This window comes from Triplophysa rosa, linkage group LG13, assembly GCF_024868665.1.
Source record: "Triplophysa rosa linkage group LG13, Trosa_1v2, whole genome shotgun sequence".
NCBI classification, from domain to species: domain Eukaryota; kingdom Metazoa; phylum Chordata; class Actinopteri; order Cypriniformes; family Nemacheilidae; genus Triplophysa; species Triplophysa rosa.
In genome coordinates, this window is record NC_079902.1 from 18912408 (window position 1) to 18931603 (window position 19196).

Consider the following 19196-nt stretch of genomic DNA (forward strand, 5'->3'; position numbering starts at 1 on the left):
TAAGTTTAAGATTATAAGTGTTTATTTTGGGGGCAGCAAAGTGATGCACTCTACACAAAGGGGGCCTTACAACTAAAAAGTTTGAGAACCACTGGAATAGAGAATATATGGATGGTCTGTTAAATAAGAGTCATGTACATACAGTAGATAACTTGAAATCTGCCTTTTTATATTGTATTTTCCAACTAGAAGCAATTATACCTTAATGGCTTTCAGGTCATGCTTTCTTTTATTTTGATCAATTATATATTTACATGTATACTTACAGTTAGGAAAAGGCTGGTTTATTACCGGAAACTGCTAGTCCACAGATCAAACAGGACAGCTCAGTGATATTACAAAACACAAGCCAAAGCTGATTTAGTCCCCTATATGCACCCTTAATAGCCATGCAAACTTCTAAGTTTTCATTTAGCAGTAGGGCCTCTCAAGACTCATGACTTCAACAAACACCCAACAAACTGCCACGCACACAGGGTGTAAAACTCACATCATGGTGACATTAACTGATACAGTGGGTACGTCTTTGAAGTGTGCACCGTCACAGTCCAGCTCCAGATCTCTGCACTGGCACTCAGCTGGGACGGTTCCAAGCACTGGGTGATAGAATGGAAAGGACAGAGAGAGGAAAAGGGAGATAAGGACAGAGAGAGGGATGGAGAGAGGAAAGGGAAAGACACTTTAGATACACTACTTCATGTGCTCTGCATTTGATCTTTAAAGTGGTGATATTTATTAATATGTAAACAGTCAAGCTGAACTAATAACCACTGAATTTCTTTCTGCATACATAGTGCACTAAGCTGGCTAGTGTTTTGGATAAGTTCCACTAAGATTTCCTAATTACATTTATTTGATCTCTCAGCCAAATCTAATCCTTAAAGCTAAAAGATTATTTTTTTTAAAGAGCACATAAAATGAGATCATGAAAATGACATTTCATGAGGTGTGTAATGTTGCCGTGTTTGAATGTAAGCAGTCTGCCAAGTTGTAAAGCCGAAGGTGAATGAATAACAAAGGTATTGGCTTGGAAAAAGGGAGTCGACTCTGAATCACGCAAACAAGTCGTCCCTTGTCCGAGTCGCGAACCGCCGCGGATTTACGTCACTACATATAGTCCCCGCCTGCGTTTTGCTAGGACTGCCCGTGAAAACTTCACTCTTCTCCCCCAAGCACTGTAGCTCGTGAGCCTCGTGAGCGGTAGACCAATCACAGCAGACTAGACCATCTGACCAATCACATCAGACTAGGCTAGCGGAAAGGAGAGGATTAGACAGATGAATCGCGGAACGAATCATCTTCACCTTCTATGTACATACTTGTTGTTGGACACTCCATAAACCAAAGTAGGACCTTAAAAATCCCTAGTTATGTACTCTTTAACTCAAAATACTCATGTTTGCTTTAAAGAGAGAGTTCACGTAAAAAATGTATAATTTATTTACCCTCATTCATATAAGTCATTTCTCTCTCATATGCTTCATTCAAACCCCATGTGGGTCTTTCTTCTGTGGAACACAAAAGATGATATTTTGTGAATTGTCTCTGAGGTTTTGTGTCCATACAATGGAAGTCAATGGGGGCCAGTGTTGTTTGGTTACCAACCTACAACGTAATATCTTCTTTTGTGTTCTAAGGAAGTAAAAAAGTCATATACAGGTTTGGAAAGGATGAATAAATGATGAAAGAATGTTCATTTTTGGGTGAACTGTGTCTTTAAAAGTGATCTGTGTCATTGGGGTGGGTTAGGGATCTACTGATCCGACCAAAAGGAGTTGGAGAAAATGTGTGAAACAATCCATATTTTTTCAGCTCTGTCTAGTGCCGCAAGTGGCACGGACACAATTGACCCTGAACTCTGTCAACAAATCAGTGTAATTGGATGTTTTCAGCATTTGGATAATTCAATGCAGCCTGCCAGACGGAATTTAGCCACACAAGATGGCACACGTGTCTTTACCCGTTTAACAGAGCGAATGTCTGGCCTCAAATCCAGGGAACGTAAATGCCTCTGACAGGCCATCTGTGGCCCAACATGACTCTCTAACAGACTCTCTGTTGAACATTAAGGCTAAAAGTGCGCCGACAAAACTACAAAGTAAGACTTTATTAACCTTTATTAAACAATTTTGCCAAATTAATCATCTTGAGCCATCCTGGTATCTATACCCATGGGGAAAAAGACAAGCAATCAACGCAGGGATGGTGGAGAAATAATTAGGTAAAGCCTTGTGAAAAGCTCATATTGCATTCTAAACACTTCTATAGGATTTTCAAAGCAATCTTTGTGTAATGAGGGAGTGAATACAACAAGCCATCAGTCTCAAAACAGAGACTGGATCTAAATTGGTTATCCAGACCATTTTAGACCGGGTCGCTTATAGGTCTGCTTGTACCTCATTAATTGACTACTGTCCATGTGCTTGGGGTGCATGTAGGGCATTTTTACTGTTTCCATTCCATAACATCTACTATAATGAAACTGCCTCAGCCCTTTTACTACGTAAATGTATTAAGCTCACTGGAAGAAAATATTAGCGACTGAAAATGAGCTCTTGTGAGTAGTGAAGTGTGAAAGCAGTAATGCTTAAAGAGTAAACATTTTGTGATTTTAAGGTCCTACAACAAGTTTACGTACATAACATGGTGTGAAAACACTTTTATTTTCTAATAATAGGCAGTTATTATTACCTTACTTCTTGACTGACTACCAAATGATTCGTTCGGCAATTAATCTGTCAAATCCCCTCCTTTCTGTCAGCCTACTCTGATCTGATTGATCAGATGGTCTAGTCTGCTGTGATTGGTCTACCGCGTGCAGTGTCGCAAATGGAACGTAGGCGGGCATTACACGAGTGATGCAAATCTGACCCGGAACTGAAATTCGAACGACAGACGACTCACTCGTGTGATTCAGATTCGACTCCTTTGTTCCCAAGCCAATAACTTTGCTATTCGTTCACTTTCGGCTTTACAACTTGGCAGACTGTTTACATTCACACACAGCAACATTACACACTGCATGAAATGTAATTTTAATAGTTACTCTTTAATATCTGTAGACTTTATTCCTAAAACTTGAAAATAATATTCATTGATAATAGGGCTGTCAATGTTAACGCGTTAACGCATACGATTAATTTTTTCAAATTAACGCGTGAAAAATATTTAACGCAATTAACGCAGCATCCGTTTGTTTTGACATTCTTTGTCTAGCGTTACATTATGTAATCACGCTCTTATTCGTGTACAGGTTTTTAAACCACTTAAGCGCGATTTTAAACCGTTGCGCGTTCAATGAAGATAGACAGCTTCTAAACTGTGGGACGCGGCAAAACGCAACGCGAGGTCCAGTCTGGTGTATACAGTCACGGGCTGAAGGCTGCGTCGGTGAATCTCTGTCAGACAGCGCATCCGTGTTAAGTTCTCTTTCGTGCTTGAATGGATAAAACCATACAAGATTATGTCAGAGAGCCCGTTTTGTCTAGCGTTTTCTTAAGCAAGACTTCAAAGTGTAAAATAAAATCTTAAATGAACGCAAAGAGTTGTGAAAATGGGAGTGCGGTGACGGTCAGATCTGCGTACTGAGACAGCTCTTAAAGGGGCCACGTTCTTAAATGTGCTGCTGTGACTCCTGTCACAAATGTTAATCAAAGTACAAAATAAAAGAAGAAATCAATGTGATTTTGTAGCTTTAATGAGAATTCTTCTGCATTTAATTTACAATTTAGCATTGAAGACTGTAAAGTGTTTGAGAACTTCCTTCAATTTCTGTATATTTCATGATGGCTCTCAATTATATTGTTGAATGGCTATAATTAATGTTAAAATAATCAATTTAATAGAGACATCAGTTACAGTACTAATATCAAAATGTTTTCTTTCATTCATAAAATGACGCTGTTAAAGAAATATGTTGTTTCTACATCAATTTGAAGATTAAATGTGAAATTATTCAAATGTAAAAGTATATTTTAAAATATTATTGTTATGTGTGATTAATCGTGATTAATCACAGAAAATGTGTGATTAATCAGATTAATTTTTTTAATCGATTGACAGCACTAATTGATAACTATCACATCACATTTATTTTTATATTTACTGTATTAATTTAGCAGATGCTTTTATCCAAAGTGACTTAATTAGAAAGCATTTAACATTTTGTCAAATTACATATATAAAAGAGACTAAAAGCTCATTGAAAATTAGATTTTTTCTCATAGATTTGGGGAAAAAGGTTGTAGGATATTGAAAATCCACCGGGATCACATGTTTTAGGTTTAGCTCAACACAAAAGGGAGACATCATATGCTGTACTGAGAAATTCATTTAATTTTTTATTTATTGCACACATTTAATTTATTATCACATTGCTATGCTTTTTCTAATGCTTATCTAGAAGCCACTAGTAGTCAGTCAGATGTGATTGCACTTTTGAACTATACAGTATGTACATTAAATAATTCTGTTAAATAAAACCTGATTTTAGTTTGATTAAAGGTCCAGTGTATGAAATGTAGCAGCATCTAGCAGTGAGGTTGTAAATTGTAACCAACGGATCATTCCACCCCTCCTTTTCTAAGCACTATGGTGGCGGGAACTAAGATGTCATCACATTTTCACTTCTTTGCCGAAGAAGATAACGTATTTACGAAATGCACTGTGTTGAGTCTGTTTAGAGCTACTGTTGAAACAACATGACGAATTCCATGTAAGGAGACCTGTGGTGTATTTAGATAGAAATAGCTCATTAAGGTAATAAAAACATAACGCTTCATTATGTGAGGTCTTAATACACCTCTAAATACATAGTTATGTATATTATTTTGTATTACTGCCAAAAGATCCTCCAGAAAATTACACACTGGATCTTTAAATCTATGCCATGAATAATGTCGAGCAATGATGCACCAGGTCTTTAGACACCCAGCAGCTGCTTCTGAACATTTGTGATCAATACTGCATATCTCCTCCAAGTTTATGATTACAAGAATAAAGCACATAACCCCCAAAGATATGAGAGCTTCTACTAATCTTCTCTTTCATTTCCTGCCCGATTCTCAGTGTAATAAAAGTTTGAAACAATGCAAAAGTCATTGATGAAAGATTAAAAACCACCGGTATGTCATTTTACCGTTTTGTGAAAAAATTGAAAAAGACTTTTGCATGTGTTTTGTTAAATGTGGTTAGTGGTGTTCCAGCAATATACAGACAGCTGCTGCACCGTTAACTGGGTCATGTTCAGGACAGTGTTAAAGGGACAGTTCACCCCAAAATGAAAATTCCGTCATACTCATCCTCTTGTCATTTCAAACCTGTATGGATTTCTTTCTTTTGCAGAAAATGATATATTTTGAAGAATGTTGGTAAAAGAAAACTGTTGGTCCATACGTGAGAAGTCAATGGGGACCAATTTTTCAAAATATCTACTTTTGTGTTTTACAGAATTAAAAAGTCATAAAATGACAAGAGGGTGAGTAAATGATGACAGAATTTTCATTTTAGGGTGAACTATCCCTTTAACATTTATCCATTCACGTATGTCATATTTTTCAGAATGTAATACTTTAGATTTAAGTTTTGAAAAACAACTTTATCGTTTTACAAATCTAGACCTTAATCTACACTGATTATTGGCTCCTTGACATAATGTTAAATGCTTTCTCATTTGTGTGTCACTTTGAATAAAAGCACTGCTAAATCAATAAATGTAATGTAAATGTACTGTATGTAAATCCAGACTCTACCGAGAGCCATTAACAGGAAAATGATGCTTGTCAAAATGTCTCTGCCAATTAGGATAATATTCAAAAGAGATGCTCTGTTAATAAAAACTTGGTTCTTCAAAAAGAAAAAATGGTTGATATGAGCAAATTCAAGGTGAAAGTTCAGACTGTACATCAACTGTCAATTGTTTTATTTGGATGCTGAAAATCAAATGAGCTCAGGGAGCATACAAACCTCACAGCAATGTGTTTGTAACTCAGATGCTCTTCACATTTAGTTTAATTTTAGAATAATGCTTCTAAATTGCCCATATATTAAATCAAGTGTTTAACTGACTGGGATTATTAGGTAAAATAACATATTACAGTTACTGCAAAATAAATTAACAAACCAATGAAAGAGCCAATGAACATGAATTAAGTTATGTTTAGGGAAAAAACAAATCAGCCTCCAAAAGCATGTGCACACTAGCACATCAGCAACCGAGGCTCTTATATTTGGATAAAAGTGTCTCCAAAATGAATAAATGTAAATGTAACACCCAGAACTCAGCATCTATCGGTGACCAGACACTTTCATCAGTGTTCAGACACTTGGCATATTTCTCACATTTTCTCTTCAGACATTTTAGTGTGATATTTTAATGAAGGTGATCAAAGTAATAATGTCAGAATGAAAAAAAATTGTGTCTTATTATTTCCATCCTTCGTTCTAATTGACCGTCATCCCCTATTGTTATATCACCAATTTTTGTCGCAGAACAGAAACGGGTCCCCAAATTAGATTTGTGAACTGATTCCTGGGACCACAGCCAAGAAAATTACCACACAGCAAACATACAAATATGCATAATTCCCCTTTGGGTTCAAATTCTTATAAATGTGGCTTAGCTTAAGCTTCTGAAATGTAAAAATCACAGCATACTCACAGCAGGCGTTTGACTTGGCCCCAAGGTTATTGCTGGGGATGCCAAAATAGTTATCAAAGAGATGTGGCCATCCGTTATTGTCCCCTGCAAGAAAAACAAGGAGAATAGTTGAGTAATGGATTATCAAATCAAACAACTTGTGATTGCTAAAAACCTCAAAAACAAATATTTCATACAGACTGTATTCAGGTGTACCAGCCCTTTGCTGTGTCACAAGAGCTCACAGGTGCAAGAAAATAAGTAAATACCAGAATGAAACATGTAAGAGATTAAAATTCATTTTCTCAGTTTCATTATAAATAATGCCACATTTTGGTTTCTGCTTATTTTTCAGCAATATCATCTTGAGATGGTTTCCAACTTCAAAAGGCATGGAGGAAATGCAGCAGACACAATGCAAATACATGTGACTTCCGTGTCATTTCCTGTTTCCCAACATTTAACATCTCAAACAAATGAATCTCGACCTTCCAGCCTTCTTCATCTGCTTTTATCCATCACTGTCTTAACAATACAAGAGAAAAGTTGTTATCATTAACCATCCGAACCATGTCACCTCGCAGCTTTTCTGACCCAACATCATTAAAACAAGCTGCGCCCACATGCTGTTTGTCACTGTGGACAAAGACTTAAAATATCTGTATTGTAGAAGATAATATGATGAAAGATTCAGTCAAGCTGTGATCATCATGCCATACATGCCCAGAGTCTCAATGAACTGAAGCAGCCATTTAGATACACCAGATAAAGAATAATCCATCTGAGCATCACAAATGATCCACATAGAAAGACGCTGATCTGCCAACACAACCTGCCACAACCACATGGACATGTCCGTTCACATATAACACATTTAACACTGAGCAAAAATAATGAAAATGATAGGGCTGGGCTTCACGGTAATGATTTTATTTCACAGTAATGATTTATACCATAATACAGCTGGAAAAATTAGTTAGCCGCATGCTCACTTATACATGTTATACAAAAGAAAAAAAAAACGTAGTGTCTATTTACACGGAGTACAAATAGCCCGCCTTGTTGGCAGAGACTATTTACACTAGCTCCGCCCACCAATACGTGATTGGAATAGAGAAAGTGTAAGATTGACGCCATTTCAAACAGCGACTCGAGTGGCATAAAGTGTAAAGTCTGTATAGCGCGGCATGGGAGACCGGGATTCTAATCCCACTGAAAACCTTCTTTAACCACTCTTTATTACTTTACAGATCATAAAGGCATTTGTTTTCAATAAAATTGATTTAAGACTTAAAATTCATTTTTATTCATAAACTTTAGGTTTAGGGTAAGGTTAGGGGTAGGTTATAGGGCTTTAATATCTCAATAAATTGCCATCATTTTAATAATTTTTATAAATATAATGATTTACTGTCTGTTATTATTGCATAATGTTTCATGCACAACAATACTGAGGTGCAAATAGTAACGTTATCTGCCACTATTTATAAGTAAAAAGCATCTAACTACTATTTCAAATTTCTAACTATTTCAAATTTCAAATGCTGTTAGATTATTAATGGTAATCTTAAACCTATAATTTACCTTATAATTTATTTTTATTTAGCCTTGTTGTGCAAGCACTGTTGAGCTTGTGCAGAGGCAGCAGATATTGCCAGAGGGGAACTGGAATCCCCTGGTTGGGCCTGGGTTCTCCTGAGGTTTTTTTTCTCGATTGGAGTTTTGGGTTCCTCGCCACCGTTTGCATACTGTTTTGCACTATTTGCCTGGCCGGGGGGGGGGTGCTTTAGAATTTTTAAGTTTTACTTAATTAATATTGCATATAGATATTTATAGTCTGTTTAATATTTGACCTGTGTTTCTCTCTCCTTTATCTTAAATGTGTGCTTTCACTGTGCGTGCATGCATGTCTGTGTGTGCGCGTGCTTGCCTGTGTGTGTGTGTGTGTGTGTGTGTGTGTGTGTGTGTGTGTGTGTGTGTGCCTGCGCGTCCATGTGTCTGTGCGTCCATGTGTGTGTCTATGTCTATGTGTGTTAGTACGTGTGCATATTGAGTGTGTGGAGCATCTGTATGTGGGTGTGTCTGTCTTCTGTGTTTTCACCTTTTTTCTTGTTTTTACAGGTATAACTTTAATTGTTTTGCTTATAGTCAATATTTCTCATGTACAGCTGCTTTGTAAACAATGAAAATTGTAAAAAGAGCTATATAAATAAAGTTGAGTATTTCTACTATTTCTGCAATTTTTGGATAGTGTAAATAGCATATCGCTAAGAAATGCTACTATTTTCACTATAAATAGCATATGTCGCTATTTTCACTTAGCTCCACATTGCTGTGACATACTGTAATAATGCAATACGAACAAACGCCTGTCAGAAATGACACAGGCAGGCGTGTCTTACATTTTACACATGCACAGTACCTGGATGTAAGCGTTTTCAGATGTTTCAGTGTGGATGGGCAGCGTTTGGAAAACGATTGAAAACGTTAGTGTGGACGAAGAGCGTTTTGAAAATGAAAACTCATGAATATGCAAATTAGCCCCCACCTCCATTCAATCGCATGAGCTCGGACCGTTGATTATAGGTACATACAGTAGATGCCTCAATTGATGTGTGAACAGCACGTATTGCAGAAGCAGAGCTGAATTTTGAAGCAACAGCGAGTTTTTACGGCATCCTTATCCATGGCTCAAATCTGTTAACATTACATTTTTAAACTGAAAATTATGAATTTGCACATGGTTTATCAAAAAGCATATTTAAAAAACACCACACAGACATACAAACAACATTAAAATGATTTTCACCACAGGGTGACTTTAAAAGTAAATTTAAGTCTGACAAAAAACTGACGCATTCAGTGACCGTCTTCTTCTATTCTGTTTTCAGTGGTAGCAAATAAATGATAAAAATGCTAAGTTAAACTTGATGACACAATTGCCATTGGACACGGTGACTGATTAAAATGGAAACAACATGCTTTATAATATTCATAGGGGTGTAACGATACTTCGTACTACGATATTTCACGATGCAAAAATGTCACGATGCGCATCGAAGAGAAATGTGGATATTTTACGATATGATGTTTAATTGTATTCATTGAGCGGTCAAGAAGCTACCTACTCTGCGCCAGCGCGTCACGTGTGCTTATCTCACATATGCGGTAGAGAGAGAAGTCTCTGGGAGAAGGGGAAGCACAAGACGCAATGTTTGTCTCCACGTGATTTACAAAGCGTCTTATTTTCCCTCACAATCGCCGGTAAAACACAGCAAAATTGAAGCGTGACTGCAGGCGAGTCACCCTGAAACTCATTACAAAGGCAGCACAAACGCTTTTAAATGCCAATGTTAATTTATCCGCTAACGTGAGCTGCTGCATAACGTGACATGCAACATAAAGCCAAAAGAAACCAGCGCTGTTCCGATCAGAGAAGCGATGAAGTGAGTCGTAATGTATATTAAAAGATCAAATGATATGCTAAAAATCGAAACAAGTATGTGATTTGCATGATTGAAGAAATGTAATGCAGTTTATGTAATATGTCTTTTTGAAAGATTTTCTCATTCATTACTGTCTCAAGCAAAGACAGCGCAGCTTCAAAGAGACACGAGCCAATAGCGCTTGAGCGTGAGCTCTGTCAGGGCGTTTCATTGGTTGAATGTACTGAATGAACACGCCCTCACTGAACGAACGAGTCAATTGAGTCAAAATGAGACTGAATGAACTACTACGTGTCATTCATGGTCTAATATTCTCTGTTACAACAATGCATATCCAGTAGTTACTCAACTTTTCTGAAAAATAAAGGTAATGACCTGGTTTAATTTAATTCCGAGGTAAATTATGTCAAAAGAGTTAAATCTTTGTATGGAACATTTAATTGCACCATTTAAATTAGTTAAACCAGATAGATTTTAGTAGACTAAATATAATGTAGATTTTGTCGACGAAAACTAAAATGATGAGGATGACTAAAATATGACTAAAACTAAATTGCATTTTAGTCAAAAGACTATGACTAAACCTAAATCAAAATTTGCTGTCAAAATTGACACTCGGTGACAAACCTGCAGTACAGCAGGTTCAGTTAAGCCTTAAAATGTTTAATTCTTTAGTAAGTTGTATGTGCAACAAAAAAGTTAGTGAAATTGTTACTATTTTGAAAATAAATGTTATTTGAATTTCAGTTTCATTTTTTAATTTTGTTCAAAATATCAAGATGTGTATCTTATCGTGAACCCAGCATCGAGATGTGTACCGAATCGTGAGCTGAGTGTATCGTTACACCCATATTCATGAATAAATAATATTCCTAGAAACTAGGTAGTACAATAACTACGGCCAGTTAAATTGGTTCCTTTACAATAATAAAAGCAGAGATAAACACCCAAATGAATCCTTTTAGTGCTGTCTCTACTCGTTCATATTGAATCGATTTGGATTTGTGACTAAGACAAGTGATTTGCCAGTTGTCCTCGATGACATGACTGTTGCACTAGAGTTTTTCATTTCAGTGAAGGTTAAACATGTGGACTGTTTTCTGGGGTCATTAAAACATATTTAAAACTGCATTATAATCAGAAAGGAAATTATTTCTATTGGGCTAAAACATTGACACATTGCTTGGCAACACAACTCATTATCTATCAATTTTCTATGGTGTTTCTTCTGTGTCATGCAGGCAATTGATTATGCATGGGTGAAATGCAAATGTTAACTAAACATCTAAGCTGTGCTACAAAGAGCACAGACAATTTCAGAAGTAAATAAACTCTCCTTACAATGTGAGCCATGTCAGGCACCTGTTTTTACTGTAACTAGACAGCAAAAATCTGAAGTCAAAACAGCAAAATGATACATGAAAAACAGTTACAGCTGTGTCTAAATCCCTTCATTTACACTATATGTGCCAACTGGAAACACTGGAACTGAAACATTCATTTTACTTGCAAAATGTAAGTAAACCATGGTGTCAAGATTTAGATGGAATGTGAACAAAGCTTTATTTTAGATATTTTAGATAATTCGTATATTGGATATATCAATCTAAAATGTCAAATGCTCTCTATTATGCATCCATGAAAACATTTAGTGTATTTTCTTTGGTACCACAGTTTCAATCTAGGTGTTTCTCGCAAGTAAATTTATCATTGTAAACTGAAATGCCAAAATGCCAAGGCTGATGACTTCCTTCATAAACTCTAATGGAAAAAAATTGGCTATTGCTTCCTGTCACACATCCGACATTGAAGGCACCTGACAACCCAAAGAAATAAATGACTTCACTTTCCAACGATTTACAAAAGAAATAAACAAAAAAATCACAAGCTCTATTCATAGATTCTTACTGCCAGTATGAAAAGCGGTCCATACTGAAATGGCACAAATTATTAGCATAAGAAAAGCCAATTGCTTTTGACTGGAATCTCAATAATACCAATGTTAATTAATGTTTATATTTAGCCATCAATTGATTAAACCCTAAGCTAATCTGCTGTGATTTATGGTTTATTATGTATGCCATGAAAAACAAACCAGTATGGTTAATGATTTCTACTCCTTAATGATTTCCGTAATGATTTCTACTCCTCTCGACAGAATGGAAGTGTGACTTGCACTTGCAGTTCAAAATGATTTATTTTTCATTTTGAGAAAAATATACAACAGTATTTATGCGTCTATACTATCACTTGAAGAAAACATGACTGCTTTTAACACAGCCCTACACACTACATGTGTGAACAGCATTGCAGTGCTATTTGGGACAGCCTAAATCCACCATCGACAGATAATCAGGCTATTTTGTCCCCGCAGCCCTGAAATATGTAATTTTTCTCATTTAGCCTTATTCAACTCATTATGTGCTTAGACAGAATAAGAAAAGACCGTCCTTGTTGCTTTTATGGGAAACCCATGCAAACTTAAATTAAACAAAATAATACATAATTTTCACTGATTTACAGAAATGTTAATTATGTTAATGTATATTCTTGTGGGTTGTAAGAAGAGCTTGACACAGGGGAGATACACATGGCGCCACAATCAAGTACTGCAGCAGTAGAGACCAAGAGAGCGGCAGCTAATGCCATCCCCCAAAACGCCAAGGCTAACTCGCTAAAAAGACAACCCTTTATTCGGGAGGGGCAGAAACCGCGGGCCAAGCCCTTGACCCCAGATCCAGGACTGCTGAGTATAGCCAGGGGGGAAATGCGAGTTGATTTAAACCACAGACTTACTTTTCCCTTGGAAATCGCAGCGACCAACCTGCGGCCGGACATGGTTCTGTGGTCCAGCTCCAGTAGGACAGTCCTCATAGTTGAGTTGACTGTACCTTGGGAAGAGGCCATTAACGAAGCATTTGAAAGAAAGAATCTTCAGTATGCCAACTTGGCAGTGGAGGCTGAAGATCAGGGATGGACAGCGAAAGTGTTCCCGGTTGAAGTGGGCTGCAGGTTTCCAATTTCACTACAAGGCTGTTTACGAAAGTGGGGATCAGAGGACAGACCCAACGGACAGTAGCCAAAGAACTTGCCACTGTCGCTGAGAGGGAACGGAAGGACACAATATGGGCTGCCAAGTGACCACGTAATAAAATGGTGTTGTGTTGTGTTGTAATGTTATGCCATACGGGACCGGGGGCACTGAGCTTGCATTAACAGAGCCAGTGGGGCTATAACAGCCTTAGCCAATGGGTTGGCGCGTATGGTTGCGTTGATTTTGGTAATGTGTTTTAATGGTATGCCATACAGGACCGGGGGCACTGAGCGCGCATTAACGGTTTGGGTAGTCGTAGCCTAATCGTAGCTAGAGAGTCGGACTCGTGACCGGGTAACGACTGTGGTGCCTTTGAGCTGCAGTGATAGCTGCCCACTGCTTCTGCCAGATGACCTTGTAACAATGCGACACACACCCAGGTCTGATCAACCTGCGGTGGGCTGAGGGTGTCTTGTGTTAAAGGGCCGAAACACCCAATGAGGCTGAGGTGCACAACTGACGATGTGTCGCATTGATGGGAACCATACAAAGGGCATTATCAGCAGCACCTCACCAAAAGGCATCTTTCACTCAGGATAATGTGATGAAATTGGGACACACAACTCATGAGATGTCTCTCTGATAATGGCAAGGAAAGGTAAGTATGCTGTGTATTCTATAATCATTTATCCAGAGGATAAACACAGAGGATGCCTACCCGACGAACCAGTGAAACCTCAGACCTCCTTTGCTCTGTTCATATTCTTGACTGCTCCCCCTGCATAAAGTGTGGGAAATGTCCTATTGGGCAATTCAACTGTGCTGAAATAGTGGGATTATAACAGCTAGTCCTATTAAGCGAATCCAAAAAAAGACTCCCAAAACAGAGTGCTCTGAACACAGTGGGGTTGATTGGGATATTGCAACCTTTACAAGCATTTTATTAAGTTCAAGTGTTTTTATGAATCGAATATAGTATTCTATGCCTTGCTGCAAAATACAGACATAAAAACACTATCCTTGTTTGCAGGACAAGCATGAGTCAAAAAACGACCATTCTGGGTAATGCAGAGCACAGTTTGACTCACTCAAAGCTTAAAGTAATATGTCAAGGACGGTGTAATCTATGAAATTAATGTATACTATTCATGCTGCGGTATCAGATACAGTCCAAATCAAACAAAGAAAGGCATTACATATAAAGTAGTGTAATGCTTTTTACTAATGTTGTCCTTTTCTGGGATTCTTGACAAAAGATACATTTAATGTTGCCATAGATTTAATTCCAAATAAAGAATTTTAGAATCCAGAATAAAATTGTGCTGCTTTTACTTTTTTCATGCAGTTGTAATAGATGTTGCTGCCTAGTTGCTTTCATCTTACAATTTTAAACTCTTTACAATGACATGGTATAGCATAGGATGGCACTATACAGCCACAGAAAAAATTAAGAGACCATTTCAAAATGATTTCCAGTTTTTCTGAATTTACTATTAGGTATGTGTTTAGGTAAAATGATCATTTTTGTTTAATTCTGTAAACTACGAACAATATTTCTCCCAAATTTCAAATAAAAATAATTTCTATTTGCATTTATATGCAGGAAATGAAAACTGGAGAAACAGGTCAAAATAGCAGAAAAGATGCTCTGTTTTTTTTTAGACTTCAAATAGTGCACAGACATTTTCGTATTTACTTTTAGGCATTACAAAAGTAATAGTTGTACATGTATTTTGGAAAAGTTTTCATGTGTCTTGTCATGCTGTCATTCTTTCACATTGCTGTTGGATGACTTTATGTCACTCCTGAGGCTTGATTTTGTTGAAATTCAACAGACACTGGACTGGAATGACTACACTACATCTAGAAATGCTGAATAAATGAAAATTTGAAATGGTCTCTTAATTTTATCTGCAGCTGTATATATTTACATTGTCTCTTGGAAATGATAAATTCCCAGTAAAATGATTCATCAATTCGAGTAATCAACTTGAAGATTAAGCAGTGTAACTCAAGATGAGCTTCTTCATTCAGGTTATAATCTCAATGACATTTTTATTGCCAACAGATGTGAATGATAGAGGTCACAGTGCATTCATTTTCATAAGAAGAGGAGGCATATCACTCTGGGGAGAGAGATACTAATAAATGACAAATGATAACGGTATTAAGCACTGGCTTCACATGAAAGCAAACACTTCTACATAAGCACAGATAACCTTTCTAACAAGATGCCGGGCACAATTACACCTCACTGGTGTGATGCATTGCCACAGAGTTCCCGTGGTGCACCTCACAATGTACTTGAAAGAACCAAACAATATATAAAACCACATTACCATAGCTTTCAATTCATGATAATGGCAATATACAGATTACATTGAATTCCAAAGAATCATTTCTATCAGCTTTGGATGACAATTTTTCCCACAGGAAAGAAAGATAGCGAATGAGATCTCTTTAATATCTCAATAGGCCGAAATGAGATTAGATCAAATGGGCAAATGGAGAATTTTGATTTTAACTTTCTTGGACGACAGACTCTAGTAATCTCACATGTCTCCTCTGGAGTTTCAGAAGAGATCAGTCTACAAAAATAGACCTTGTTGGTCATAACAAAAAAGACATTTTGAGTCCAACACTATTTCATAATTTGAAATCTTTGAGGCTGCTCTGGTAGACAACTCTTTATGATTTTGAATGTGTTTTTACGTTTTTGAGTGCCACGTGCTTGATTTAAAGGGACAAAAAGTTTGCTCTGTATGAACAAAGAACGCCAGAGGAACATTTTTGCATGCAGCAGTGCTCCAGTTGAACCGAACTTAGACTTTCATTCCACACGCTCATCAACTATTAAATGATGAGAGGATGATGGGGCCATTAGTCACCAGAGAGAAAATCAGAGGCCGTCCCTCTATCAGGACCAATTTCAAACAAAGACATCGCCCTTCTTTTCTGCTTTAAATGTTTGATGGGTTTCTGGGTTTGATAGGTTTCATTTTGGGGCCAGTGGAGAGGAAGTGAGAACCGTGAAATGGTAGCTTTATAGAAGATGGAATGTCAAAGATAACTATAATTAATGTGCTTGTGAAATCGTTCGCACAGGCTCAGTTCCACATACTGAGACAACATTCTATTAGTCAGCGGATATTCAAGTACGTGACAAATGCACAGATACAGTCTGTCAGTTATTTATTAAGCTACAGTTCAGTGTTCAGTCATACCAACCCTCATGTCATTCCAAATGTGTATTCTGTTGCTCCTGAATTTCCCATTGAAACCTTGTGACCACCAAACTCAAAGCTGCACACATTTCATCTTTAAGAAATATAAATAAAACACTAAAACACCCAAGTGACCAACAAAACTCTATGTGATAAGTAAACACTGTAAGTGATAAACATTTTGGATTACTCTGTGATAAATTACAAACGAAACATTCTGAACTTGCATAGCCAGATTCTGCTGGTGAATGTAACGTCTTGGTTACGGATGTAACCTCGGTTCCCTGATGGAGGGAACGAGACGTTGTGTCGAACCGACAGAATGGGGTTTGTCTTGAGAACCTATCATCTTCTGAGTATTTAGAAAAGGCCAATGAAAATTGGCGAATGAAATTTGCATGCCGGGCTCCTCCCCGGATGTCCGGGTATAAGAGGGAAGCCGGCGTGCTCATTCATTCACCTTTTGTTCTTCAGAGCCTACGCATCTGGTGAGCTTCTCTACGATCTTGATGATCATTCTTTCTGCTGGAATCTACGACGTGGACAGCGGACGGTCCCTTCCTGCAGTGACTCTCCCCTGGGCGTCTCGGCAGTTCCGGAGGTGTTCGAGCAAATTTCCTTTTCTAAAAGAGCAAATTTCTCCAGCGTGGCTTGTCCCGCTGTTCTCATGGGTGCAACACACTCATCGAGGAGGGGGACGGACACAATGCCTGCTTCCAGTACGCTGGGGCAGACGTTGTGGATACGTCCTGCCCGCACTGNGACCAGGGGGTTAGGGTGTGTCGGCAGAAAAGCGTGTGACCATACGCCTGCTGCCGGTGTGCCACGCTCTCCAAGGAACTTGACTCTGCAGCCAGTGTTGGAGCGGTCGTATGTGCATCGACCCGAGGGGGACCACCCCCGCCGAGGATGCCATGTATCCCAGGAGCCTCTTGTTACAGGGGGACCGCTGACTGTCTGATCTTCAGGCAGTTCGACACTGATCGGGCGCGCTAGTCAGTCACGCTGCCTCTGGGAGGCCGCGAGGGTGCGGGCCTCCTCGTCGCGGGTCTCGCGCCCCCCCGGGGGGTGAGCGGGGCCGCTCGTGAGGACAGAGTCGAGTTCCATACCGAGAAAGAGGATGCTCTGCACCGGGGAGAGCTTGCTCTTTTCTCAGTTGACCTGTAGCCCCACCGATCTAGGTGCCAGAGCACCAGGTCCCTGTGTGTACACAACAGATCTCGAGAGTGTCCCAAAACTTGAGCCAGTCGTCGAGATAGTTAGTACCCGCACACCCCCTTCCCTACGGGGAAGGAGGGCGGCTTCCACGACCTTCGTAAAGACTCGTGGAGACAGGGACAGACCGAAGGGGAGGACCCTGTACTGATATGCCCGTCCCTCGAACGCGAACCGTCGGAACGGCCGATGTCGAGGGAGGATCGAGACATGAAGTACGTGTCCTTCAGGTCGACTGCCATGAACCGGTCCTGACACCTGACGGACGTCAGGATGCGCTTCTGCGTGATCAACCTGAAAGGCAGCTATAGTGTAGGTGCCTGTTCAGAACACACAGACCCATGGGGACAATGAAGTACAGGCTGTAAAACCCGTTGAACATCTCGGCTGGTGAGACGGGCTCGATCACTCCCTTCACCAGAAGGGTGGTGACCTCGGCCCGAAGTACGGGAACATCCCAGCCTCTGACTGAGGTATATCGGATGCTGAACTTGGCGGGCGTGAGGCGCTGGATCGTGTAGCCGAGACGGATCGTCTTCCCTAGCCAGTCTGACAGCCTGGGAAGCCAGACAGGCTCCCAGAATGAGATGGGGACTAAGGTACGATCTTTTTCATCGTCCCCCCGGGGGGTGGTTCGATGGCTAGCAGTACGGATTCCTTGCCGGGGGAGGTCCCCCGGGGAGGAGATCGGCTCTGCTGTTTTTCCTGCCTGGCGACTGCGCAGCTCAATGCACTGTCTGACTGAGAGTGCTGAGGGCTGGTGTTTATACTCGACATTGCGCTTCGCCATGACGCAATGTCGAGTTTGCCGTTCACCATTGTGCAGAGGGTGAGAGCGGCTGTGGTAACCCAGAGAGAGAGGAAACTCTCCTTTTTAGAGAGTAAGTGGGCACTAGCCCCCCGAAGGGGCCAGCAGATGGAGAGACGGGGCAGGATCCGTCCCTATCCGACTTCCCAGCGATGTGGCTGGGGTCGGGCCCAATGGTAGCCTCGATCCTTCTGAGGTCTTCCCATGACAGCCGCTTCGCCGCGGCTGCTGATGGGGCGATGATCTCCTCTTCGCTGTCTCCTCCAGGGGGGCCACCCCAGAGCTGGAGGGCGTCGAAGAGGACCAGGGCTGCTGGGAAGCAGACAGTGCACGGGACTCGACGGCCGAGTTGCGGCACGGAGGACTGCTTCTTACTGTCGAGAACCCTCCAGGGGAGGCCGCGTGCGGGTCTCGCGCACCCCCCGATGGGCGGGGGGTGAGCGGGGCCGCTGCGGCTCGACAGTAACACCAACCAGCCCCCCCTTGCGAGACGGGTGCGTCGAGAAAGCGGACCTTCTCAGCGTTACTCATCTGCGCAAGGATCGGCCAGAGGAGTTTCTCATGGACCACAAGTGTGGACATCGTCCGACCCAGGGCCCGCGTGGTCACCTTGGTCGCCCATAGAGCGAGGTCGGTGGCGGCGCGGAGTTCCTGCATACGCGCTGGGTCGGTCTTACCCTCGTGGAGCTCTCTCAACGCCCTGGCCTGGCAGGAGCCATAGCGTGGAGAGAGGAGGCAGCTTGGTCCGCCGCAATGTAAGCTCTCGACACCAGAGATGCCGAGACTGTGAACCCTGCCTTTTTTGAGTTTATTCTATTTTTGATCACGAGGT

The 19196-nt window shown here is 40.1% G+C and overlaps 1 protein-coding gene across 1 annotated transcript in view; it reads right to left on the reverse strand.

Annotated features, from left to right (window-relative positions):
* Window positions 1-19196, reverse strand: part of rxfp1 (relaxin family peptide receptor 1) — a 52713-nt gene that overhangs the window by 16296 nt on the left and 17221 nt on the right. The window contains exons 3-4 of the mRNA XM_057350265.1: window positions 6659-6742; window positions 491-596 (exon numbers count right to left, since the gene is read on the reverse strand). Coding sequence (XP_057206248.1) covers window positions 491-596; window positions 6659-6742 — 190 coding nt within the window. The remainder of the gene's footprint in view (window positions 1-490; window positions 597-6658; window positions 6743-19196) is intronic.